Raw genomic sequence first — 27500 nt, forward strand, 5'->3', positions numbered from 1 at the left:
CTGCATATCCAGGCCATTGCAGCGTTTCGTGACAATTATTTTGGGACTATGGGAGATAAATTCTATGAGCTTTTGTTTATTTATTTTTTTAAATTTTTTTTTTTGTGTAGGGGAAGGAGAAGGTTAAATTTTTAGGCAATTATTTTTCGCTTTACGACCTTGTCTATAAAAGTAATGGTTAGTGGTAAAATAGATTGAATTAAATGCTCTAAAAAGTTTGAATAGCACGAAGGTGGGAGATCATTTCATGTGAAATCCATAAACAACACTGAACACTCACTCTAAATTCTAATTTAACTGCTCTTGTTGTCGTCGTTATTTTTTTTTCATTCTTTCCCCCAAGTTTTTCAGAGTATTGACAACACAATCGCCTACATGAAGTACAATCTCATGTTTCTTTTTTTGGGGGGGGGGGTAGCTGAGGGTGTTAATATAAAGATTTTCCTACTCTTCTGTCGGACCAACATCAAAGTTCTTTCCATATAAAAATAAATGTTGGATAATATTAGTAGATTCAAAATTTTCTTTCCTTTTTTTTTTTCACTGTAAAAAACAAAACAGAAAAGACATTTCAAACACAGCACAAACGCATGCAACTACATCTCAAGTCGTGGAACGCGGTAATAATGTATGATCGTTTCGACTTTGTGCGCGGATCGCGCATAATCACGCACGTGTCGTTGAGTAATATTATCAAATGCAAATAGGTGTTTTGCTCAGGCGCAATCTAGAAAAGCGAACAACTCTATAGTTATTAACAACTTTCATGATGTGAACATTGCAATTTCCGACAGTATCATTTCCTTGGCAAACTATTACGAGATTTTTTTTTTTTTTTTTTAGTCTTGAAAGCATGGATTTTGATTGAAGGTTTTTTCAGTGTTTCAATGTAGAATATAAAGGCGTCAGTGTTGTGAAAAAAAAACCAAAAAAAAAAAAAACCAACAAAAATTGAAAATAAGAAAATCAAAACTTACAGGTGACAAGTACTAAGATGCATTTAAGGTACACCATTTTTTTTATCTTAAATAATTAATGTGAATAATTTTTGGATTTTCTTTTAGACGATAATGACTTTAATTTAAACCCATTTAAATAAATGTCAACATTAAAGCTTACACACACACACACACACACACACACACACACACACACACACACACACACACATAATATATATATGTACATATAGGAACACAAGTATGTCTTTGAAAAGCAAAAAAAAACTTTTTTTTTTACCTTTTACACAAATATGTGAAAATATATTTATGGTGATTTAGTTACACGTTTCATCCCCAAAGGGAACTGTTAAGCCATGAATATATTTTTATGGTTTATTACTAAGTTCTACTAACGTATTGAGCACTGCTGAACTAAATACTGAAAATCTATACACAATATATTATAATATTATATATATATAAGAATTAAATATATATATATGAACAAAAATGTCTTAATTATAATGACACAACTATCTGTATAGAACTAGTTCAAATTTATGCGCTACGATATAAGGAAAAGTGCATTTTATATACGTACATGCAGGTAACAGTCTCAGATGAGCGACGAAATCGAATCGACTACTCTAGATAAAGCGTGCACACCCCCACACAATGGCCGTTATAGTAAATATATAATTGCTGCCATGGATGGGTGTTTGAACTCTGGAGATGAGTCTTTGAAAAGAATTAGAGACCTGATGTTGTTGTGCTAACGCAGTCACGTCATCAATACAATATTGGGGAGAAAACACACACACATGTACACATACATCGGAAGCCACGGGCAAGCACACACACACACGACACGAATGCGAGTGAGATAAAGATGTTAAAATTCCATGTACCAATTTCAAATAAGATACCATAGTTGTCTCTTCTATTTTCAGTGTTTCGACTGATCACAAGGAGGTGTATTCATCAGGAACTCTGGCAGTAAGTTGTGTGTGTGTATGTGTGCGTCTATAGATATGTGTGCGTCTGTGTAAGGAGAGAAAGAAAGAGACAGGAAGAAAAAAAAAAGAAGAAAGAGAGAGCATAATATACTGACTAGGTTTAATCTATATCCCCAATTGATATTATTTGAATAATTAGAGAAATATCAAAACAAGAAAGCAGTTTGATACTAATCTTACACACACACACACACACACACATATATATATGAGCGGATCAAATAGCAGTAAGAAAATTCTTTGAATGGCGATTTATCTTGCTAATAAAAAGCTCAACATATGATATGGAGCTTGGATACAGAAATAAAAATTGAGAATACTAAAGTATATACTAGTGCATATAGATTTAAAAATCGTCAATTTAATAAAGGAAATACATGAATAAGTGTGGGTATAAATGCTCTTTATACCTTGATATTTTGAAGTGTAATAATAATAATAATAATAATAATAATAAATATATATATATATATATATATATATATATATATATATATATATATATATATATATATATAGAGAGAGAGAGAGAGAGAGAGAGAATAAATGACAAAAAGTTATATTCCAAAATTCATGATGTCGACCATCTTATAATTTATTCTTTTAATTCAGGAATTAAAGGAGTAAATTATAAGATGGTCAACATCATGAATTTAGGAATATAACTTTTTGTCATTTATTTTCTATATTGCTCTGTAATTACATTGAGCTATATAAATAAGTATTGATATATAATAAGAAAATATATTTCTACAGAAATATATATATATATATATATATATATATATATATATATATATGACAATTTTATTTCGAGGCCGATCGAGTAGTCATTTGAAAACTCTTGAATCCGTCTCCATTGCACGCCTCAAACCCTCTCTCTGCAGGCAGAAGCGGTTTCTTAATACACTAGACCTTTTAGGCGAATTATAGAGGAATACTTTAGATATGATTCCCCGTCCCCCTTTTCTCCTTTTTTCCCCCCATATATCTATATGCGGGTTATCACTCCCCACTCGTGATAGTAAATTTCTTTTTTTTTTTTTAATAATATTCATTATACATACATACATACATATATACATACATACATACATACATACATAAGTTAACCCATTTTATTTTATCTTCTCCCCTTCTCTCCTCCTTGTACATATATTTTATAATAATAGTAAATACGTCGTTATCATTTTCATCATTAATTTTAATTTCTTCCCCCTATTTCTTTTTTAAAAAAAGATTAAAATGCCATCGTTTGCCCCTGATGAGAATGGCGAAAGAGGTCTAGTGTCCAAAAGAATTCTTTTTTTTCTGTCATATGTAAATTCTGTACCACAAATAAACTCTTAACATATATATATTATTATTAGACTTCGAAACTTGGAGTCAGAGATGGCTTCTGTTGCCGAGTTCGAATCTATCAACCGGTCTTAATCATGGCACTCTGCACCGATGATTCCCGAAAGGATGAAACACCAGTGTCTGTAGGTATTTAATAATTATTATAGTAAATAATTATGTCAGCCCCTTTAAGAAACTCGTTTCTTATCGTTGAGCACTTTTAGTTTAAATAAAGTTGGTCAATTTAGCTCATATGGGCAGATTATCGTATAATGATTAGACCACTCTGACAGACGTTAAAAGCATTTTAAAAAATAACGTGGTTAACGGTAGCCAACTGGTTTAAGTCCTTGCTAATGGAGACAGAGATGACTTCTGTCGCCGAGTTTGAATCTATCGACCTGTATTAATCGTGACACCCTGCACTGATGATTCTCGAAAGGATGAAACACTAGTGTCTGTAGGTATTTAATAATTATCATAGTAAATAATTATTATGTATATGTATATATGTCATTCCGTGGCTCAATTCAAAATCGCTTAGCAAAAGGTTACCTAGGCAAATTAATTCGAACGTGTAGATACAGTTAAGCTCAATAGCTTATAAGTCCCATAAGGTAGAGCTATTATTTGATAATGTTGATTTAAATCAAGTAAAATAGAGTTTCAGAAATAAATCATTGTCCAGATCCTATTATACATATTTTATTTGAATAAATAATAATTTAAAAACATATCTGATGAGGAATCCAAACTGCATCACAATTTTTTTCTCTGCAATGTGTCAATATGTCTTCGAGAATTTATATTTTGTGAAGCTGGGCTTAACTTGATTTGAATACACACACACACACACACACACACACACACACACACACACACACACACACACACACACATATATATATGTCACCCACGCTGACGAGTTACAGTTATGGCAAACGTGCTCGCAGATAATTATTTTCTCAGTTTATATATTATTACAATTAAAAGATAAGTATTATCTTTATTAAAACCTATTGAAATAGAAAGTTCAATATACAAAATAGAGCAATTAAAAACAAAAAGAATAAATGATAAAAATAAAATTGAATAAATTACAATATTTTTTTTCTGTGGATTTTTTTTTTATTATAATTTTTTGATTGAATTTTGGATGGATTATTAAATAGTGTAGTCTTTTCAAATTTTTTATTTTCATTATTAATTTTTCTCATTTTTTTGTTTATATCTAGATAATTATAAAACTCAAATGATCTTGTAACGATGTATGTAACCCACTTTCCGGTTTATGACATCCGGTTGCGCATGTGCGCATAACCTACGCACTGAAATATTATTATTCCGAAATTATTATTTAACATGGGAAGAGTGGGGTTTAAAATAACTTAAACGTAACACAGAAATGAACGATGTAAAAAAAAAAGCAGACAGTGTTAACAATTGTTTATTTGGATAATTTAAACGCGAAAAAATACAAAAATAAAAAACAAAAGAACAATTGGGACATGGAAATATTAACGTTATTATTTCGAAATTATTATTTAACATGGGAAGAGTGGGGTTTAAAATAACTTAAATGTAATACAGAAATGAACGATGTAAAAAAAAAAAAGCAGATCTATCAAAATTTGAATTTAACTATAATAAGTATTATGGTATCTGTTCAGTGCACATTTACCTATAAGTATGGCCAACCACTTATAATTCAGTAACTGTAAATTTTTTAAAAAATAATCAATTATAATAAACAGAACGACTCATAGAAATCTATCTATATTCTTTTTTCATTTTAATATACTTTCATAGAAATGTTTGTGTTATATAAAAATATATTATATAAAAAAACAATTATATAAAAATATATTATATAAAAAAACAATTTTCTTTATGTCACAAGTGTCACGCTCATACATGAATTCCATAGCTAATATAACATACGGGTAGTCTAATATATATATATATATATATATATATATATATATATATATATATATATATATATATATATATATATATATATTATTTCAGGTTAATATTTTTCAGGGGTGAAGCAACCAATGCTTTTTTAACAAGGTTCACACAAGAGTGTTAAATGCTAAAGTAAATCAAGTTATACTTTAAAAAATTTATTTTTTATTTTTTATGTCGCTACACATTCATGGGCATGTTCCGGTCAGCTAATTTACAAGTAGCTAGAGACCTCTTCAAGTGATTCTACTTGTACAAAAGTAGATTCTACATCTGTATAAGCAATATTGCCTGAAGAGATCACGAGTTACTTGTGAACAGACAGTTTGCTGCTCAACTCCGTACATAGTATCCCTGCAATTATGTCCCAGATAGTAGCCCCCTGCATCAAAGTGGCACTGTGCATTGTTTGAGGTGAAAATGCAATATATATATATATATATATATATATATATATATATATATATATATATATATATAATTGTTCAAAACCTGTTAGATTATTCTATCCCCAACAATGAATCCAGAAGGATTGGAAAGTACTCGGACTTATAACAAATATAGCGATTATATCAGCCAGTTTCTGCCAGAAGTGAAAATCATTATTTGGATATTAGAAAAGATAAAAAAACAGAATTAATAAACAAAAAACGTCTATTTTATTTAATGAAATACACACACACACACACACACACACACACACATCTCCGACCAGAAATTTTTACTGCAATCATCACGTCCTGCACTGATGAAAGCAAAAGCATAAAACAATGTAGGTATAAAAAAAATAATTATTTATAATTTGTAATCAAATATATATATATATATATATATATATATATATATATATATATATATCTCACTAAAACTAAAGTAAGCAGCATTGAGCCTGGGCAGTACAATATGCGTGACCATTTCAGAATACCAGGTGCTGTATGTGCTCTTTGCTTATCTTGACATTTTTCTAGCTGTCCTAGAATTCCCTTTACTACTGGATTCAAGAAGTGTTGATTCAGAGGAGGTGTGGTTGAAGATTGTGCAACCCTTGATTCACGATTGCAGGTAAAACCATCTTTACAGTGGTTATCTCTGCAGACTGAATGGAGGCCACGATTATAAACAGAATTAGAAATAACTATATACAAACCGTTTCTATACTTATAAGACAGGGCATAAAGTTTAATCCAGTAAATGATGCAGATCAGCTCGTGGGTAAGAGGATGGATTTTCCCATTGAGAAAGATATATGAATGTCTGCTGATAGTTATCAGAAAACTTCCGCAGAAGAATCGGATTTTTAAAAGAAAGCCATGCTATTATAAGAGCAGTTGTCTACTTGGAACAGTTATCTGCCCTTGGTTAAAAGAGATGACTAAGAACAAAACTATAATTCATTCGTAGACAGAAGGTTGGTAACGATTCATAATTCATTATTTTGGAATGGATATGAAACATAATGATTATCATGATGAACTATGAAATATATTATATCAAATTCAAGTACTCATGAATATTTTATAGCGTATAAACCCTTCAAATTATGTAATCCTGAATCGAGTTATTTGTTAAGTTTTTATACTTGCAGTTCTCAATATCTTCAAATATTTATTCATAGTGTTTGCTTTGATTAGTTATTCAAATTAGCAGCTCTTAAACATTAGCTCTTCGCGTATTTGTGGCAGGCAAAGAATTTGTTAGACAGATCTGTATTCAACATCCAAACGAGGGAATTTTGGAGATGCTTGACTTAGTAAGTCATTAAAATTGTTCTTTTTTATTTTGTATGAATTTAAACAATGTACAAACATATGAAAACTAAAACCTAAAATAATTTTATTGCATGTCAAGCAATGCTGGATAGGGACAGCTAGTGTTTATAAATTGGTTTCTATGGGTGTTGTATTTCGACATTAAAGAATGCATATACTATGAAACAGACTAGACCTGTTTAAATGTTGTCTATATGTATACATGTGTTTATCCTGTCTTTGGTTGTGTGATTTAGGATTAGCAGTTTTGGAGGATATACTAGCACGACCTCCAGTGCTAAGTTGTCATATTTGTGATCTCATCTGCAAATCTAAAAGTTGCTTGACATCTGGATGCCTATTGGAGAGAACTTCAATGCCTACTAGACATTATCCTCGAATTTCTAAGTTCTCTCTGTACAGGTGTTTGTCAAGACAACTTTTCCCTACAAGTAAACCCTGACTAAACATTCAAAATCACATAGTATTCGCGGTCCAAATAAGATCTCTACGGTGTAGCTAACACACAGTGGCTTATACAAGAAACGGTGCACCTTCTCTAAGTGATGTTGCCTATAGTAACAATATGAAGTTGGATACGCCACCAGACTAGATGAACTATTGTCCTAGAATCGAGAAAGACCAAGAGACTACAAGGAAGATTTACTATAATATATTTAACTGGTTAATTATGGAGAGGAAGATTAATATTTTTAACTTCTTTGTTACCTCAATGTTTTAGAGATAAAGGAAATTTGATGAAATATTTATGTACCTCATATAGACATCAAGTGTTAGCCCCCCTCCCCCCAAAAAAAGGTGCCCTTTGATTTCTGAGAATTTCGACTAAAGTAACCCCCCCCCCCAAAAAAAAAAACAACACTTGCTTTCACAAAGAATAATGCACCTTATCCAAGTGATGTTACCTCAAGTAACAGTATGAAGCTGGATACTCCACCAGACTAGATGAATTCTTATCCTGGAATCCAGTAATACTAAGAGGCCACAAGAAATACATACTATAACATACTTAAATGGTTAATTGGGGAGAAGAAAATGATGTTCTCAACTTCTTTACTAACTTTGTGTAAGAGATAAAGGAGAACTTTAATGAAATATTTGAATATCTATGTATCTTATATAGAGATCAAGTGTTAATCCCTAGGAAGGAGCCTCTTGATTTCTGAGAACTTCAACAGAAGTAAAATGAAAGAAAAAAAAAAAGAAAGAATTAATATGTTATCAGTATATTACCAGAAGGAAAGTTTTTGTATCACACATGTGAACGCTCATGTAAAACTGAAGCTGAGTTAAAGAGTCACCTGCATGTGCATAGTCACATACCAGTTAATTGAAGGGATGGTAAGCTTCTGTTAAGAAGAAACAATCATCATACGACGATGCTTCCGTTTAGTCTCGAAAGACAAAGGATACCCCTGTAGGCACAGCTGTGCGTGTAATTTTGTGGCAAGGGTTGTGTAAACCCCAACCACACCTCTCCTGAATCGGCACTGCTTGAGTCCAGTAGCAAGAAGTCCAGGACTACTGGAAACAATGCCGAGATAAGCGGAGAGCACATCCAGAACTTGGAAGTGCCAAATGGTCACCCATCTAATACTGGCCAGACTCATCGTTGCTTAACCAGTGATCTGAGGGAACCGGTGTGTCAAACGTGATTATGCCGTAATCATCATATATGTATGATAACGAACATAACGCTAGGAGGATATTTTATATTAAAAAATAGAATAGTTGTTATCTTAAACTAAAATTTTATTTCATTTTCTGTATTAGTTTCAACAATGTGAAAAAAAAAATTAAATATCTTTACTGCATCCCGGGCAACGCTGGATAGAGACAGTAATTAATAACAATTATTGAATACCGAAAAATTGATTAAAATTTGATTATTTTTATTATTTATTTATTTTTTTTTTTTGTAATTAAAGAAATTTAAGCATTTTTCACAATAGCCAATGAAACAAAAAATGGGGTGAAAAAAATAAAGATGCAACAAATAAATGTTACCCAAGGCAAAATAAGTTAATTCTCAACCTACTTGAATAAGTGTTTTGAGTTTAAATTTATGTAAAGACGTTTATTTACTTTGAAACAAAACTAGTCTAAAGTCTTAAATTAGAAAATGAAAAACAAAATACTACTAAAAACACATTCAATAAAAGCTACCAATCGTATGAAAATGTAATGTTCTCTCAGTATTTTGTTTAATTTTTGATTTTTGAGCGATTATCGAGATTCCCCAGATGACCGTCTCATGTCAGACATAGTTTTCTTGTTCTAACCTAAGACTTGACATTTACTTTATTTATTGTATATTTCTTATTTTTGTTGGCTATTGTAAAACAATGCCCAGAAATTTACTCGATCTTGCATCATTTTATGCATGCAAGTAAAACTCACTTTCTGTTGAGATTTCGGGTCTTAATTTTATCATGAATCGTCTTTTCGAAAATAGGGTGGAATAAAAATTCATTACTTTTAAAAAATATTTTTTGCCTATGAATTCTTTATTTTATTATAATTAAATAATTAATTTATATTTGGCGTTTTGGAGAACGATAAAAAAAAAAAGAAAAGAAAGTGGAAAGAGTAGATGGAAGACAGAGAGAAGGACCAAAGGGTGAGAGGGGGCGGGAAGAGGAGAACAGAAGAAGAGAAAGTGAGAGAATGGGAGGAGAAAGAAAGATAGGGGAGGTGAGAAATGAAAGAGAGGGTAGGAATAAAAAGAGAAGGATAAGGTAGAGAATAAGAGAGAGCGCTGGAAAAAATAAAAGGAATATAGAGAGTGGGAGGAAAAGAGAGAGAGGGTTTGGAAGAGAGAAGGGAGAGGAAATGGAGACAGGGAAAGTGAGAAATAAATAAAAAGTCAAAAAGAAAAAAAGCTAGAGAACAAAAAGTGGAAAAAACAAAGAAAACGTTAGATAAAGCAATCAAACTAAATAAAACCTAGAAAAAGATGAAACGGTAGAACAGAAAAGATAACTATAAAAAGAAGATGCTAGAAGAAACGCAAAAACAAAATAGTCTGAATACTAGAAAAAAAAAATCACTAGGAAAAAGCGAAAGGGACAATGTAGAAAGCAAATGGCCAGAAAAGGGGAAAAAGCAGGCCAGTCTGGAAACAAAAATAAAAGTCTATGAAAACGAACAGCGTGTAGAAAAGTAAAAAAAAAAAAAAGAAAAAGTCCTGTCCGGAAAAAAGAAAGAGACTAGCAAAAAGAACAAAAGTTTAGAAAAAGAATCGTGTTGAAAGCGAAAAAGCCGGAAAAATCAAATACTAATCTGGTCAAAAGAACAAAAAAAAAAAAAAAAAGAAAAAAAAAGACCAACAAAAATAAAAATAGAAAACGATAAAGATAAATGGAATAAGAAAATGAAAAACTGACAAAGAAAAATAGAAAAGATGAAAATAAAAAGAGAGAAAGCGAAAAAGAAAAAGATATATGTAAGAGCAAAAAAAGAAAAAAAAAGAAAGGAATAATGAGAAAGGAATCGTAGAAAGTGTATATGTATGTGGGAGGGATAGTTAATATTTACGAGTCTGCAGTCCAAAATTCTCATTCTTCCTTGAATGTTGGTTATTAAATCAATCACCAAACAAATGTAATTCCCTAATAAAATCCCATAATAGAATTTTATATGCCATTTTTATTTACCTTCAGTCTTTTAACTCGGATAATTTCTTGGTCAGAAAAATAAAAATGAACAAAAGAAACATAACTGCATTTTTACCCCCCCCCTCCTAAAAAAATCGTTTCTATCCCACTTGACCTCTCATTTGATGGAAACCATTTAAAAGCGTTCAACAATGTAAATTATGTCTGTAGATGTGAGATGTGCTAACATGGAGACATGTTGGACAATTTTTTTAGACCAACTATTATTCAATCATTATGTTCTTTCAAAAATAATCAGACGTCTTTTGCTTGTCTATCAGAAAAACAGGGTTTTTTTTTGTAGAAGTGTAACTCATTTTTTACTGTTTGTTTGACAACGAAGTTACACGGCTGTAAAAAAAAAACAAAAAAAAATGGAGGAAAGAATGTATATATATATATATATATATATATATATATATATATATATATATATATGATGAAAATTATGGTGAGGGAATGCTAAAAAAATGGAACAAACCAAATTATATGCTCCTTAACGTTTCGTCTTTATTTCAAGACTTCTTGGGAATGATTAATTAAAAAAAAAAAAAAAATTTTCTTTTCAAATTAATCACCCCGAGAAAATCTTGAAATAAAGACAAAACATTAATGAACATATTTAGTTTGGTCCTTTTTCAGCTATCTATTTATCTCTCTCTCTATATATATCTCATTAGTTAGTATTCCAAAACGAGAAGAGGCAAAGTTTTCATTTAGATAATTTAGATATCTCAGTAGTGCGATACTAGAGCTATAAATATTTTTCTTTAAAGATTTCATGTTAAAAGTATTAGACACACAAGTATTTACTAATTTTCAAAATTTTTGTCTTTTATTGGTAACGCCTTATGTACAATTGTTTCAGCCCCCGATGTTGACATAAGTATATAACAATTCATCAGTTATAATTTGCACAAGTTGGGCTTCATCATCGCATAGAAAAACAATTTTACAAAAGTTTCACAGCCCACAAAGGTCCTAATCGTGAGTTGTGAAACATTTGAAAAATTGTTTTTTCTAGCAGACAAATCGCATTAATTTTAACAGGTTAAGCATTTTCAGAGAAGTGAGCCTTTATTATTTTTTTAAAATGGGGGTGACGGTGGTTCAGTGGTTAACGACACGGACTGCCAACCTGGGTGTTTCAAGTTCGAATCCGGTTCATTCCACAAAAATCAATTTCACTCATGACCCCTCACTTAAGTACCTGATGTCCTTCTAGAAAGAATTTTGACTACCAAAATATCGGTGAAACCAATGCCAACAATAGAATCTTTATGACATTTCTTCTCATCTCTCATCAATGGTGACAAGAGGTTGAAATAGATTAAAAATCCTTCAATCCTAACCATGCTACCATGGGAAAAACTGAGAATGAAATTTCCATAAGAGTTTGGAGCTTAAAAAAATATTTCATATTATAAAATATACTGATCAATCGTAGTTGAGGGTAATCGGAATGCTTTCTTTTCATTCGCACCTAAAGAGATGTAGGGGAAATCACTTCTTTTCCAGGATTACTACTTGATCATTATTTTATAACGATGAGTGTTTAACAATGGTTACATCAAGTACGATTTTTTGGAGTCTTTAGTATGTGTCAATTAAGGATTGAACCCTAGTCTTCGGCTCTACTGAACACCCTACCATTATGCCAAATGGATTTCCATCAGAATATCTGAAAAAGATTGAAGTGTTTTCCAAGTCTTAGAATCATCGCTTAATTTATGCATAATTTAACTTTTGTGTAAAATTATATTCAAATCATTGGTGATTTACACACTACATCTTCATAAGAATAGAATTATAGCCCAACTTATGGCAATCTGTATGTATATTAAATAGCCATTTCTATAAAATTTCATGTTCCCATGTTTATTGCTCTGAAAGTTGTCAGTAGACAAATATCTATGAGTAAAGATGTTAAATATATTTTTTATGGCACCAAACAGGTGTGATTTTAAATTTTTACCCAGAAACCCAATGAATTAAATCACTTATCATTAGCCATAATCTATATACCTATAAAGTTGAACTCGAACTGACATTGATATTAAAAGCCTACTTTTTCTATTTAAAAATTACTAGCGGGGGTACCCGGCGTTGCCCTGGTTGGGGGGGGGTACATCCAAACCCTATGTTAAACTTCTTTTAAAAAATCAGAAGAACAAAAAAAAAAAAAAAGAAACAGTGAACATGATGTAAAAAGAAAAAGTGAAATAAAAAAAAAACTTGTTTAAAAAATCGGGAAAATTTTTAAAATTTTGGTAGGTAGGTAGGTAGGTAGGATCGAACCCGGAACGTTGAGGTGAAAAACTTGATAAGTTACCCTTACCCGCTTGCTCACGAAAGGAAAGTAACTGAAAGCAATTTCAATTTAACGTTTATAAATGGCAGGTGTGTGGCGAATTTAATTAGGTCAATGGAAAGTAAATTCTGCACTTAATTTTAACTTCAGGATAGTTCTTTTCGGTTTGCTTTTTACTCGACTTTGTCTGGTTTTGTTTCCCCAACGTGTTTGGGAAAGCCAGCTCCCCCTTTATTAGGGGAGTCCCCAAATGAAAGCAATTGTCTCATATAAGGAGTTTGCCCCCACATTGACCAAACGTCCATTGCTTTCTGGACGTTCCCGCTACAAAGGCCGGGAACCGCTACTTAGCTTCAGCTCAATTTCGCTTTTATACAAAAAAGCCCAACCAACATGTGAGAAGCCGCAATAGCAATAATTTTGTAAAAGTCGAGGTAAATAAATCTGGACACGATGCGCGTTCTCAAATCCTAGATATTATGATCTCAAGGGTATATAAGAAGTTCCAAGAGATAGTACCCCCCCCCCCGAAAAAAAAGCCTTTCTTGGACATACAAAAACTCGCTCGCCCGTTTTGCCTTTTATATATATATATATATATATATATATATATATATATATATATTAAAACGCACTTCTTAATATATTCAGTCATGGATATGAGAGCGACTTCATGAAGATTAACTAATTTGCATATTGCTTTGTAAAACGATCGTTCATTAATTAATTATTCATTTTTTTCTTATTAGATGATTGGTTTCATTTAACGATTACGCTGAATTCTTTTCATACATAGTTTTTACATAGTGCATAAAATTTAGAACGAAAATGTTCTAGCACACCAACGTTTTTATTTCTCTCTCTCTCTCTCTCTATATATATATATGCATGCTGAGGAGCATATATATATATATGTATATATATATATATATGATAGCTCTGTTGCATGAGAACCAGAGCGGTCAGGTCAGTGTAAATAACAACCTCTCAGAACCCTACCTCATCGTCAACGGCATAAAACAGGGATGTGTTCTGGCACCGACTCTGTTCAGCATCTTCTTCAGCATGATGTTCAAGCAGGTGACTGAAGATCTTGACGATGACGATGCTGTCTGCATTCACTATCGCCTCAACGGCAGTGTTCAACCTCAAAAGGCTGCAAGCCCACACAAAGACCTTTGAGCAAGTGATCTGAGACCTCTTTGCTGATGACACTGCCTTTGTTGCCCACACCGAAACAGCCTTGCAGCACCTCACATCCTACTTTGCAGGGTCTGCCCAGCTCTTCGGACTCGAGGTCAGCTTTAAAAAGATGGAAGTTCTCTACCCACCAGCTCCCCGGGTAGAGTACTGCCCTCTCCACAGCACCATTGGTGAGACTAAACTGAAGACCGTTCACCAATTTATCTACCCGAGATGTACCATCACATCAGATGCCAAACTCGACAGGGAAATAGACAATAGACTGGCCAAAGCAAACAGCGCTTTTGGCAGATTGTACAACAAAGTCTGGAAAAACAGATACTTAAAAAATTGCACAAAAATCAGTGTGTAAATCGACTAACTTCTGAGCATGCATACATATACATTTCTAGCTTGACGTTGCTTAATTTTAAGCCTTTTATCTATCTGGCAATAGCTTAAATGGTAACGATGGAGGTTGAAGCACTATAACAACTAAGGCTGGAGCACGGAATGTTTTGGTTTCGATTCCAGCTGATGACACCAAGTCATTTTTTTTTAAACTTGAAATCATTACTATATATATTGGGTACAATAAATAATCAATAGAGAAATACGAAATCTGCATAAATTAAAACATTATATTTAAGCATATATTAAGACTGGGCAACACCGGGCGGCTAGCTAGTACGAATAGTATCAGATACATAGAATTAAACCAGCCCGATTCTCAAAAAATTAATGATGCCTTTACATTTGGAAACTCATTGATTCTGACAAACAAGTCACATGTGAAAATTATCAGTCTGTGTTTTTTGCCAACAAAAGAAAAAAATGAAATTCCAATCGATTTCATTTATTCTATCCGGCTTCATATTTTTTTAGTAACATACATTTCCGAAGATTTGCCATTAATTTTCATTGGATAAGCAACATATACAATTATCTAATGAAATCGCTTCACTTGTTACAAATACTTCAAATAGAATCGCCAATTCACGCATTTTTTTTTATTATATATCTTTATTAATATAGAAGAGATCTGTCTGTGAGTCTGCTAATTACTTGGCGATTAAGCCTGTGAACATGAAACCTCGTACAATATTATCATATTGATTTATTAATCTCTTATATAGCGAGTATTTGTAGTTCGGTTGGCGAAAACAGGCATGTTAAAACTCAAGTAAAATTGAGACATTTTTATGAACGAACAGTTTTCCATTTCTTCCCACCTTCTGCACATGAAAATATACATTAGTTTCAGTCGAGATGTTAATATAGATAGACATTTCCTCTCATCCCTTGTTAATGGTGACGATTAAAGACCTGGACTCAATTACATTTCTACTATAATACATGCCTGCTGAACCAACTTGCTTTACATTTTTGTATTCCTATGTTCTTGTTCTGTTTAATGAAATTGTTAAATAAAGTTGATTCAGTTGTAGAGAAGGTGTTGGTATTTTTAAATGGGGCCTGGTGACCTTTTGCTTCTTCATCTCAAGCGAGCTGAGTTAGATAAAGTGCTGACAGCCGTCACATGAAACCTTATAAAATGGCTATGACCGACCCCAACTCTCTCTTTACATTAGAAAAGAAAACTAATTGAATGAAACTCATCAACGTTTCTTTTTACAATGGGATTTAATTAAACATATTTTGTTCAAAGGCGATTATTCTTAAAAAAATATGTTTAGGTGATTAAAAAAAAAAAAAATTTTCTTTCTTTTTTGTTTGTTTGTTTTAACCTGTTAATTGTAAATAATCTTGTAGCCATCCAATTAATACTAACAAACAAAAGGGGAAATGATTTTTTCATACTTTATTTAAAGTTCTAATTTTTAAATAAGTTTTTAAAATAAATTATTTTTAATCCTTTGTAACCTGGTTGAACTAATTCGTTCATTCGTAAATAAATGAATATAACGGCATAAATAAAGTGGGAATTGATTCCAACACGCCTTGTTTGTAGTTTGGCTAGATGACAAATACTTCCAGATTGCAACCGCCAATTGATTACATTCAGTATGCCGCCGTCTCAGAGAGTGGAGGATTTCGTTTGTTGTCATAAACACCCTTTTTTTCTTTCAAACAGTATGGATAATAATCAAGGTAAGTTTATGAAATGCAAAATTTCTCAGTGGTAGTTTAACAATTGAACTTCATAATTTGTTCAGTTTGAAGATAATCATGGTATCATTACCATTTAAACTAACTAAAATTAATAAATATTTTTTTAAATCATCTACATCATAATTCAGGTCATGAATGGTTAAGTTTCGAGGAAAGAAATAATGGATTGTGGATTGCTTTCTCTTTTTATTGTGAATCTGGTCTATTGGTTTTAAGGCACATTATTCCTTTTTAAGTTACTAGCTGGTCGCCCGGCGTTGTCCGGTCGAAAAATATGCATAAATATTATATTTTAATTCATGTAGCTTATTTATCATTATAGAGCCAATTCTTTATTGATTCTCATCCAATATATAGTAATGATTTCAGAAGTTATTAAAAAATATGACTTGTGTACCATTAGCTAGAATCGAAACACGAATGTTTAACACTCCAATTTTAGTTGCTATTTATCTCTCAAACATCGCTAACATCCGAGGCACCGCCAGATGAATATGAAAAGGTGAAAAATTTAGCAACTTTGAGCTATGTCTAATGTTGCGTATGTAACAGTAGGACCAGTTTGTTTTATTCATCTTACTCTGCCAACGTCAACTGTTTTGTTTTCAATTTTGATGTCTTAGCAGCAATTTTTGCCGGCTAAAACCAAATCGAAAATGTGAAAATACATTATATATCAAATTTCAACTGTAGACCAAATATTCAGTAATATTTGGTAGAGACTTTTTTCACACTGATCGACAAGGTCACTCTTACATATATATAGATTACATAAATATATTTTCGTGTGCTAAAACGTTTTCATCTTGAATTCTACGCAATTATGCAGAATGTGGAAACTATGCATAAAAAGCATTCAGCGTAATCGTGAAATGAGACCAATCATCTAATAAGAAACCATAAAAAATGAATAAGTAATTAATGCTAGTTTTCTTTTTTTAAGGAATATGAAAATTAGGTAACTTCCATGTAGTCGCTCACATATCCATGACTATATTAAGTTCGTTTTACTAATTTTTTAAATAGAAAAAGTAGATCTGACCTTCAGGCTAAGATCAGAATAAATACACTCATCAGACAATTAATTTTTCCATAACAAAGACTCTTTCAAATGAATTCACATCATTGTTATATATAAAAAAAAACATTATTATTTTAATGTACACATTAGTGTAATATTGTGTTAATATGATGTCCAATAAACTAAATATATAAGATCAGAGTGTAGTATCTGTTCTGATGCTACACTCAAGTTAATTTGTCCTTATCCAATGGAGGGGAAACCCTTCTATACTAAGGCAATTTTTATTTTTGCCTACTTCCAGACTGCCCCTTTCTAAGGAGCTGGTTTTTCCCCCTTATTAAAAAACGATCTTGTGTCACATATTGCTCTCATGGGCAAGTGATTACATAGCAATAGAAAAAGGAGGTTTTTAATATCCCCAGAGGCAGAAAAAAAAGAAAATCAACTTTATATGTACATAAATTTAATGTACAGTCATTTCTTGGGTGTTTGATGCAAGACTGAAAGACACAAAATAAAAATTGGTAATTTGTTACATTTTGCTGCATTGGGCAAGAATTTGTGCAGCTTAAACACAAGGTTGGATAACCTTAGTTATGAGATGATTGTGACGGTGAAAGAGGCTGCGACGAGGGTCATAGTGATACTCATACAAGATGACATCTATGAGGCCTTCCAGAAGTTGTTGGAATGGGACAACAAGTGCATTGCAGCCGGAGGAGGTTACTTCGAAGGGGACTGGTGTTTCATGCGTGTACTATCAATAAAACTGTCCATATGGAAAAGGTCTGGAAGCTTTTGTGCTTATTAGCAAACAGTGATAAATCAAAGACTGATGGACATTAATGACTAAAACTTGGTAGACAAGTCAGATAAAAACTGAAATTTATCTGCATCAAATATAGTTGGATTTTAGATAACGTTTTCAATTTTTTCATCGATTTCATGTGTGATATTTTTGCAGAGAAGAGGAGGAAATCCATATGTAAATAATTTTTAATAAATTTAGATAACTTATCAATGCGCTAAAATTAGTCAACAAGAGTTGTCTACCTATATTGAATGTTTGAAGTAAATATTCATAGGTGTCACTTTGCAATTAATCTTCTGCTTTATTATTCAATCAGCGATGTACGCCCAGACTTGCCCGGTCATAAAATGCGCTTAAAAATATTTTAATTCATGCAGATTTTGTATTTATTATTACAGAACCAATTCTCTGTTGAATACTATATCATACCAAATATATAGCACTGATCTCAAAAGTAAAAAAAAAAAAAAAAAAAAAAAAAGACTTGGGTGCCATCAGCTAGAATCAAAACAAAGACATCTAACGCTTCAGCCATATTCCCTACTGTTTGACCTATTGCGAGATAGATGAGAAGGATTTAAAATTAAACACCTTCAAGCTGTGAATAAATTTGCACATGAAATATGTTGGCTAGTTGAAATGAACATTGTGCATTTCCACTTGCCAACCTATTTCTGTACTTGTACTGCACTTGTACATCCATCCAAACAAAGATAGTTTAAGAGTTTATCGATTAAATATTTACACACAAACAGACAGACATACATACATACACCTACTTTTTTATTGATATAGATTAGAAGAGAACAATAGGAAATCACTAGCATCTAATGTTCCTTTCTTTCACTCATTTATATGATAAAAGTGAAAATACGTGTATCATGCAAATTTAGTTTTATGAGTATAGAAGGAGACACTTAATCTCAACAATCTATGTGTGTGTGTGTGTGTGTGTGTGTGTGTGTGTGTTAGTATGTGTACATAAAACTCACTATGTCTGTGTGTCAGTCTGCCTCCCTTTTTTCAAAGTGGATCTCTCCGAAACGCAAGGTTGTAGAGTGACACAAGGTAGGTCAAATGATTGTATTTTTTGTGGACCGTTGTTTTTTATATATTATAAAAGCCGGTAGAAAAAGCTGCTAAGTTGTTAAAATTAAACAAAAATTGGAACTTGAACGGCATAAACCGACTTAAAGTGCTCTTGCAGGCATGTGCAAATATACATTCATGTTAAATCTGATTCATTTTAAACTATTTCTTATCCATCAGACGATAGCTCAAACGGTAACAACTAAGGGTAGAGTGCTAAATGTTTTGATTCTTAATCAACGGGTTATAACTTTTCCCCATTTCTAACAAGGTAAAAAATCTAGTATTTGATAATAGTAATAATAAAAAAGAATGGATTTTTTTCGGTTGGAATATAGACACAAAAATATTCCTTGTTATCAGTAAAACGGAAGGAAGTGAGGGAAAGTTTTGCCTTTTTCTTATAAATTAATTTTGTTTCAATGATTTGCTAAGTGATAGCGAGCAGACAAAGCCTGTTGATTTTAAATCCTCAGCAGTTAAGCATTAAGTTGGTGTTTAGGAGTGGTCTGAGAACTGCCCGCCTATTGAACTCCATTCCATTTGCCTGCTTTCCAGTTGATTACATTATGGTCATCTTCAAACCCAACATAAATAAGTTCTTGAGTTGTTCCCTTAACTAATCCATTTTATCAAATTTCCACAACTAATGATTACTATGCTATTGTTCCAATAATTATGGTACACTGATTAACACTTATCCTTGAATGACCTCCAAGCCTTGATAAGATGATTTTGTAAAAAAAATAAAAAATAAAAAAAAAAATTAAAATAAAAAATAGCCCCTCAAGAATCTTCTATTCCCAACGATGCGTAAAATGCCGAAATGATGAAGCAAATTCCTAGGAATACATGATGCAACTAATTACTAATTATTGCAAAATCACATTGAATCAATTCACGTTGGGAATATTTAGCATACCATTGTTCATCCATTCATATTAAGAAAGCTTCCAGTTATAAATAAAATTCGAGATGATAACCTGGTGCAGCACAAAGACAAAGAACCATTTCTAGTGGAGGTCTTGTGATCCCCATATTTAAAAACCTACCTGTATTTATTTGTTCTCGAGGGAGGACAAGTAAATTCAGCCATTGCTGTTATCGTCTCAGCAGGCCATGTTTTTTTTATGCAATCAAAGTCTTAATTTAAAGGGGATTTGCCTATTATTTTACCGTGTTTAACACACGAGGAGCTCGTTGCCGTGCCTAGGACACAATGACCGTTCTAAAAACGTCCCCATGACACAGACACACTATTGTTACACATTGGTTCATATCATTGAGTTGAAATACATTGTTGAAGAAACATGACACTATCGCAATTCGTTGCAATGACCAACATAGCATGCAGTAGGATTATGCTACTGGAACTGGGTCTAACATAAATCAATTGTAAATTCCTGCTATAAATACTACACTATACTGCCCTCTTTCTTAGTTTAGAAAAAATTTTCCTGCCCTAACATTTTATAAAATTTTGCTCAAAATTTTAAAAATAATAAAACTGCTCATACCTGATGACCAATCAGATTGCATTTCAAACCATTGACTTACCTGAAAGAAAAAGAAAACAAAAATTTAGGAAACACGTTGAAACTTTAAAAAAATGTGTGCATGTATATATAGAGAGAAAATAAGAATGTAAATATATAAATAGAATATTAAAACCGAAGAGGGGGGAGCGATAAGTATATATAGTGGATTCATTCAAATTATATAAATGCAGTAGATTTGTAAAAATAATTGTTTCTTTTTTGGAGACAAGGACGATTAATGCAGGTAAGAATTTTTTGTTTCTTTTTTTTTTTTCATAACATGAATAATTTAGCCTAATTAATATGGAGCAAAAGAAATAAACTGGATCCGGAACATTTTTTGTTCTTTTACTTAGGGGAGGTGGTATTCGGTCAACACTGCTGGGGAGTCATGATTTTATATACTGTTTAAATCTCCGAAACAGTGTTTCATGGTAAACACATGATGATCCATGAAAACGTAGGACTATTGTAAGTTCGAGAAAGTAGGGTTATTCAGCGATTACATGAGATTAAATGACTTACTGACGAAATAATTTTCCAACGATGGATTAAAAATTAATTTTTTATAAATTTTTTGCATAGTTTTTAACAGATAGATAGATAGAAAAAGTAGAAAAGAAAAAGAAAATTAGAAAAGAGAGAAAAGAGAAAATAAAAAAGGGAGAGAGAAAGAAAGGTAGAAAAGAAAGAAAGAAAAAAGAGAGAGAGGGAAAGCAAAAAATAGAGAAGCGAGAGAAAGAAATATACAGAGATAGAGAGAGAGAGAGAAAGAAAGAGAAAGAAAGCAACAAACAAATAAGAGAAAAAAACAAGAGAAAAAGTTAATGAGAATTACAAGAAAAAGTTCAATTCATCACAAAAAAACAACAACAAAAAACAACAAAAAAACAACATTTGGTCGATTTTCGAAATCAGTTGATTCTATGTTTTCCATGAAATTATCTGTATTGCTTTAAAAACAAGCATAAATGTAATTCTTTACATAATTTGACGTTAAGACTTTTAACACAAAATATCAATATTGTTGAATTAATGGATGCACTTTATGTTCACTGATATTGACGCGAGAAAAAATTCTTATTTACTTGCCTCCGAGGGAAAATTTTATTCGACGAATATCCAACTTTCCAAAAACGGGTACTTTGGATGGGACAAAAAAAAAAAATTACCTTAGTCAAAAAGTATCTCTTTTCTACTTGTGATGGAAAAAGTTTTTGTTTTAGAATAAATATACAATTTTTAATTTCTTTCGCCCGACTCTTCAAGAAGAATCATTCCCATTTCACGTTGATACAATAAGTACAATGAGGACCTCCGTTATTTTCGTCAAAATTGGGAAAATAGTCAAATTTTCACGGTTACGGAATTCTCGTTTTTTTATTTCGGCCACCTCTTTTTAAGAATTATCATTTAAAGCTTTTTGGCTTTTGTTTTAATGCTAGCCTGGGTTTTAATTCATGCAGAATTCATTTTTATTATTAAACTAGCATGGGTGCCCAGCGCTGCCCGGGTGTTTAGAGGTGTGTGTTGAGCAGTTATGGCTGACGGAACAAGAGCATGCTACTTTCGTGAAGTAAATAAAGGGATCCGATTGAAATTTTGTCCAAATGTTCGATTTCGACAGAAACATTCCAAGTTTGACAAGAATCACCTGAAAAAGGTCAGAGGTTACATTGACTGAAACATTGTGAAAATGACACTCAAGATGAGAATAGTAGTTCAAATAATACAAATAACCAATCATCATCGCAAAAATTCAGAAACGTAATATCAAAAACAATTCATTTTGTGCGATTTGGGTTATTTTATGTTAAATGGGATAATAAAAAGAAATGTGTGCAGAAGAGGAGATTGTTCATTTGGTTACCTAGAATAAAAATGGATGAGAGTGCTTGAGTTAGTAAGTGTAGAACAGTTGAGGTAGCAGAGTCGGTTGGCAAAGGAAGGCCAAGAAAAACATGGGAGGAAGTGATAAGGATGGTTTGAGAGAAAGAGGGATTAATAAAGACTTGAACAGAGATAGGTTTGAGAGCTAATTTCTAAAAGCTGTCCAACGCATGCTAGTGAAAAAAGGGATGTTAAACTAAATATGATGATGATGATGACGACGGTGATGATGATTAATTCTAGCTTGTTCCTAAACTCATCTATGTCTACTAGCGTAAGTAACGGCTTGTATGCCTCAATGAATATTGGAAATTCTATATTTTGGGGCCCACTCAAGTTGTGTTGGCTGAGAGTGAAGAGATTGCGTTCTAAGTAAGTGTATCAGCTGGATAACTCATCAACTAATGGAAACCATATTTCTTTTTTCTTGCTCACCCGCCTGCTTGGCTGAAGTCATTTTACTGCTAGTGGAGACTGAGCAGGTATTTGTGCAACAATTAGGTATAATTATTTACTGCTTCTAACGCTATCTTTTCTTTCTCCAGTGCAAAAAATAAAAAATAAATAAATAAATAAAATAAAATAAATAAATAAATAAAAATAAATAAATAAATAAAAATAAACACACTTTTGTCACATATTTTTTTCATTCAATTCTGACTATTAATGGTGATAACTGTAAGGGCAAATGTACATTGCCTTACTATCAACAATTCGGAGTTGTAACCCAATGGATCTGCTACTGTTGCTCTATAAAAGATAATGCATTGTGGGATTGAACTACAAAAATTATCATTTTTAAAAATAAAATTAAGAAACATTGTTTCTTAATTTTAGTATGATAATTTCCATACAAATATTTAAATATTAAGAACTGAACTTCAATCTATAGTTTGCCCCTGTAAAAACATTTGCAACAAACACTCGCTAGTTACAACCACAGTCAGTAATTTCCCCTATTCTGTGTCTAAAATTAAACAAATTCTATGAACAAAGTTTATTTTGCATCCAGTTCAATATTTACTTTGATAGTGCTCAATACGCGAGAAGAGCTAGGTAGTAAATTATGAAAATATATGACAATTAAGCAACATAGAATTTTTCGCGTTTCATTCAAGCTAAAATGCATTTTATCCCAACAAGAATGGAACACAGAAGTTGTGATGCAGGGAAACAGTCTGTATGTGGATGACATATGATTATGATTATAGGTTTTTTCTTACCTACAGACACTTGTGTTTTATTCTTTCAGAATCATCAGTGCAGGAAATTACGATTGCTGTTGGTCATGGGATTTGAACACAGCCACAAAGCCACCTCTGATTCCATTAGCAAGAAACAATGCCAGGGCCACCGTCAACCATGACGAGAATTAAGTGAAATTTAACATGTATAATGCCAAATACAGGCATAAATGTTATTAAGAATGATCTACAGTGATCAAGCGACTGAGGAGTCGTGATCTCGCACGTAGGCCGACTTTATTTCACAGACGGTGCTCAACTTTGAAGAAACTCTCTTCTTAAAGGAACGGAAATAATTATAAATAATTATTTTCTCATACCTAAAAACACTAGTATTTCATCTTTTCAGAATCATCAGTGCAGGAAGTCATGATTGCCGCTGATCATTGGATTTGAACATACTCAGGAAGCCTTATATCGCTAAAAAACAAATAAACATCTATATAAAACGTGATATATTCAGTAGTCGTGTGAGATTGCGCAGTGGAAGAGGTTAAGGATTCTTATCATTGGGTCTAGTTTCGAATCTCGGTAGATTCAGCCATTCTGATGAGTCGTAGACGACGAAACACGTGTCAGTGGATAATTATATTTTAAAAACAATACATATGCCGCTCTTCATTTTGGAGGTACCAAATTGGTCAAAAGGAAAAATTATTCCCAACTCGCATTTAGGTAAAAATGCACTTTCATATAAATAATTGAATTCATTCAAAAAGTATCGCTAACAAAAACAAATAAACAACATCTACGTTTATATATATAGTCAGGCGAGATAACCCAGCGGAAGATGTTTAGGCTTTTTATCATGGGTCACAATTTTGAATCTCGCTAGATTCAGCCACTCTGATGAGTCGTAGACGACGAAATATGTGTCAGTGGATAATTTTAAAAACATATATATAATATTTTTATTTATATAGACAAATATTACATAGTCACTACACTGAACATGCTAATGTTTCGGACAAAAAACAAAACAAAAACAAAAGTCCTCGTCAAGTGACGTAATATAGTTTATATGCCACTGAAAATGGCTGGTTCTCAAACAGAAGAATAAAAAAAAATGTATTTTTTTATGAAAATAAAATGTTAAAGTAAAAATTAAAAAAGAGTGCGGTGATAAGTAAAGTGGCATAACCAGTCGTTGTCAGTGGCACATAAGCCATATTACGTCGCCTGACGAGGACTTGGTTTTTGCCAACCAATTGTCCGAAACATTAGCATATTCAGTGTAGCGACTATGTAATATTTGTCTATATAAATAAAAATATTATATTTTGCTCTTTTTTATTGAGCACTCTTAATAACCTCGTTTTAATTAATGAGTCTTCCCTCTTGAACACCTTTAACTTGGTATATATATATATATATATATATATATATATATATATATATATAATATAAAGCTGACTGTGTGTGTGTGTGTGGTCACGAATAGGCTCCTATATGGTTGACTATTTTAAAAAACTGATTACATATAATGATAGAAGATGTATCGAGACACAGGAATGGGTATGTTTGATCCTGCAGAACAGTGGTTCATTAAAATTGTGGGGTCTGCGTTCGTGCCTGGTCCACAAAGTATAGAAATAAAAAATTTAAAAATTAAAAAAAAAAAACGTTTACAAGTGTTTTTGATATAGATGTGCATAAGAATACTTTGATAAGTATGTTTTAACTTAAATAGGGATGGTATAATACAATTGTGGGGTCTGCGTTTATGCCTGGCCTCCGTAGAATGGAAATAGGCACAAACTTTAATAAAGACTTTTCATATCTATCTGCGTAAGTATACTTTGATAATTATGCTTCAGTTTGAAGAAATATGGTATAATAAAATTATGGGGTGTTCGTTCGCGCCTGACCTTCATAGAATGGAAATATATCACAAAGTTTAACAAGGTTTTTTTAATATAGATCCACAGTATATTGTAATAAGTATTTCAGTGTGAACAAGTATGGTATAATAAATTATGGGGTTTATCTATTTCATTTTTACTTTCATCATATTTTGCTTTGGTTTTGATACCCTCGAATTCGAAGCTATCTCTTTACAACCCTTCGTTTTCATAACCTATCATACTTTAATAAATCAGAGTCCATTTTCTGTAGGCTGTTTTGAACCCAGTCAACGACGGATACTTTTGCTAGTATATATATATATATATATATATATATATATACATATATATATATATATATATATGTATGTGTGTGTGTGTGTGTACTTTCCATTCGTTCCTTTTGCACTATTTTCTCATCATTGCTTCTTCTGAACAATGACTAAATTTTTTCTGTGTTTGCTTATTATGCATCTACGAACGCCTGTCACTTACTTTAATGTATAATTAGTATTTTACACATATATTCCAATTGTCGCTTCTGCTTTAGTATTATTAGACGAGATTAGATTAATGTTCAAGAGATATGGAAACAGTTATAAGTTATTTGGACCGCCCATTAAAGTCTAATTGTGATTTTACATCTAATATATTTCAGATTGCAAGGCTTTCCTCCCTGCTACTTCTACTCCCATTCTGCTTTCCCAAATCCCAGCTTCAACTGGATATATCAGAAATCAGCCGTGAACGAATCACATCAGTCACCCTGTCTGTAAGGCTGAACTTCGCATATTCATCTAATTTGAATTTGCTTCACAATGAATAGTTTGTTGATTTTGTACTGCTTTACGCCATATCAGCACTTTTCGGACTACTGCTCTTGAATGTTATTTTTACAAAGTTTCATTCGATGTAACATTCAATCTCCTTTATATCTTGAAAATCTTACGAACCTTTCCATCGGGAATCTGCATGAAATTTCAAACAAGCTCCTACATTTAATCCACGAAGGTAGCATGCTCTCATTCCATCAGCCATCACCAAGTAGAAGTACTAAGTAATTCACACTTGTATCTTGAGCATCGCTTGCACTACGGATTGAACCATCAGCTTCCACAAGAGTTTAACTTACAACTGAATTTTACCATTTTGTCCATTACACCAAAGGGTCCTTGTGGAAATTGTGCTTGAAATTCCATGCAGATTCTAGATTTCGACAGAAAGATTCCCCCAAGTTCAACAAGATACATCTGAAGAAGGTTGGAGGTTACATCGACCGAAACATTGTGAAAGGAAGAATTCAAATAATATGGACTGGCACTTGTTTTTTTTTTTTTTTTTTATTTTGATAAATCTTGCAATGCACATAAAAAAATGTTTATTTCACCTTGATTTCATTAGATATTTAGCAAAAATTTCGTCTCAAAAGTTCAGAAAAATAAAAGCCATTATCTTATAAATATTTTTAACTAAATATTGCTGATGTTAATTTTATTTAACTAAATATTAGTGATATTAACTTTATGTTATTAATATCTTTAACTAAATATTGGTGATGTTAACTTTATGTGCATGCCACCGCATGCCATTTCATACTATACTGAGAACATGTAACAGAGCACAGATGCACGTATAGCAGCAGCTGTATGACAGCCAACATATGCAAATGATCAAGCCGTGTGCGAGATGACGTCACAGCGAGGAAGAAGAAAAGAAAAAGATTATAAAAAAGAAAAACGT

At 32.1% G+C, this 27500-nt stretch overlaps 1 protein-coding gene across 9 annotated transcripts in view; it reads right to left on the reverse strand.

The window, feature by feature from the left end:
- The window catches only part of LOC145293199 (uncharacterized), an 806145-nt gene that overhangs the window by 645640 nt on the left and 133005 nt on the right, over window positions 1–27500 (reverse strand). Inside the window, exon 1 of one of the 9 annotated variants that reach the window (XM_080139702.1) lies at window positions 1850–1885. The exons of 3 other annotated variants lie outside the window; for them this stretch is intronic. In XM_080139702.1, the coding sequence (XP_079995828.1) occupies window positions 1850–1870 (21 nt within the window). In that variant the 5' untranslated portion in view covers window positions 1871–1885. Of the gene's footprint in view, window positions 1–1542; window positions 1765–1849; window positions 1886–27500 lie in introns of those variants that run through there. 5 more of the 9 variants (XM_080139708.1, XM_080139707.1, XM_080139703.1 and 2 more) reach the window with 5 other exon arrangements.

This window comes from Euprymna scolopes, chromosome 14 (assembly GCF_053919585.1).
Source record: "Euprymna scolopes isolate OS-2025 chromosome 14, ASM5391958v1, whole genome shotgun sequence".
NCBI classification, from domain to species: Eukaryota; Metazoa; Mollusca; class Cephalopoda; order Sepiida; family Sepiolidae; genus Euprymna; species Euprymna scolopes.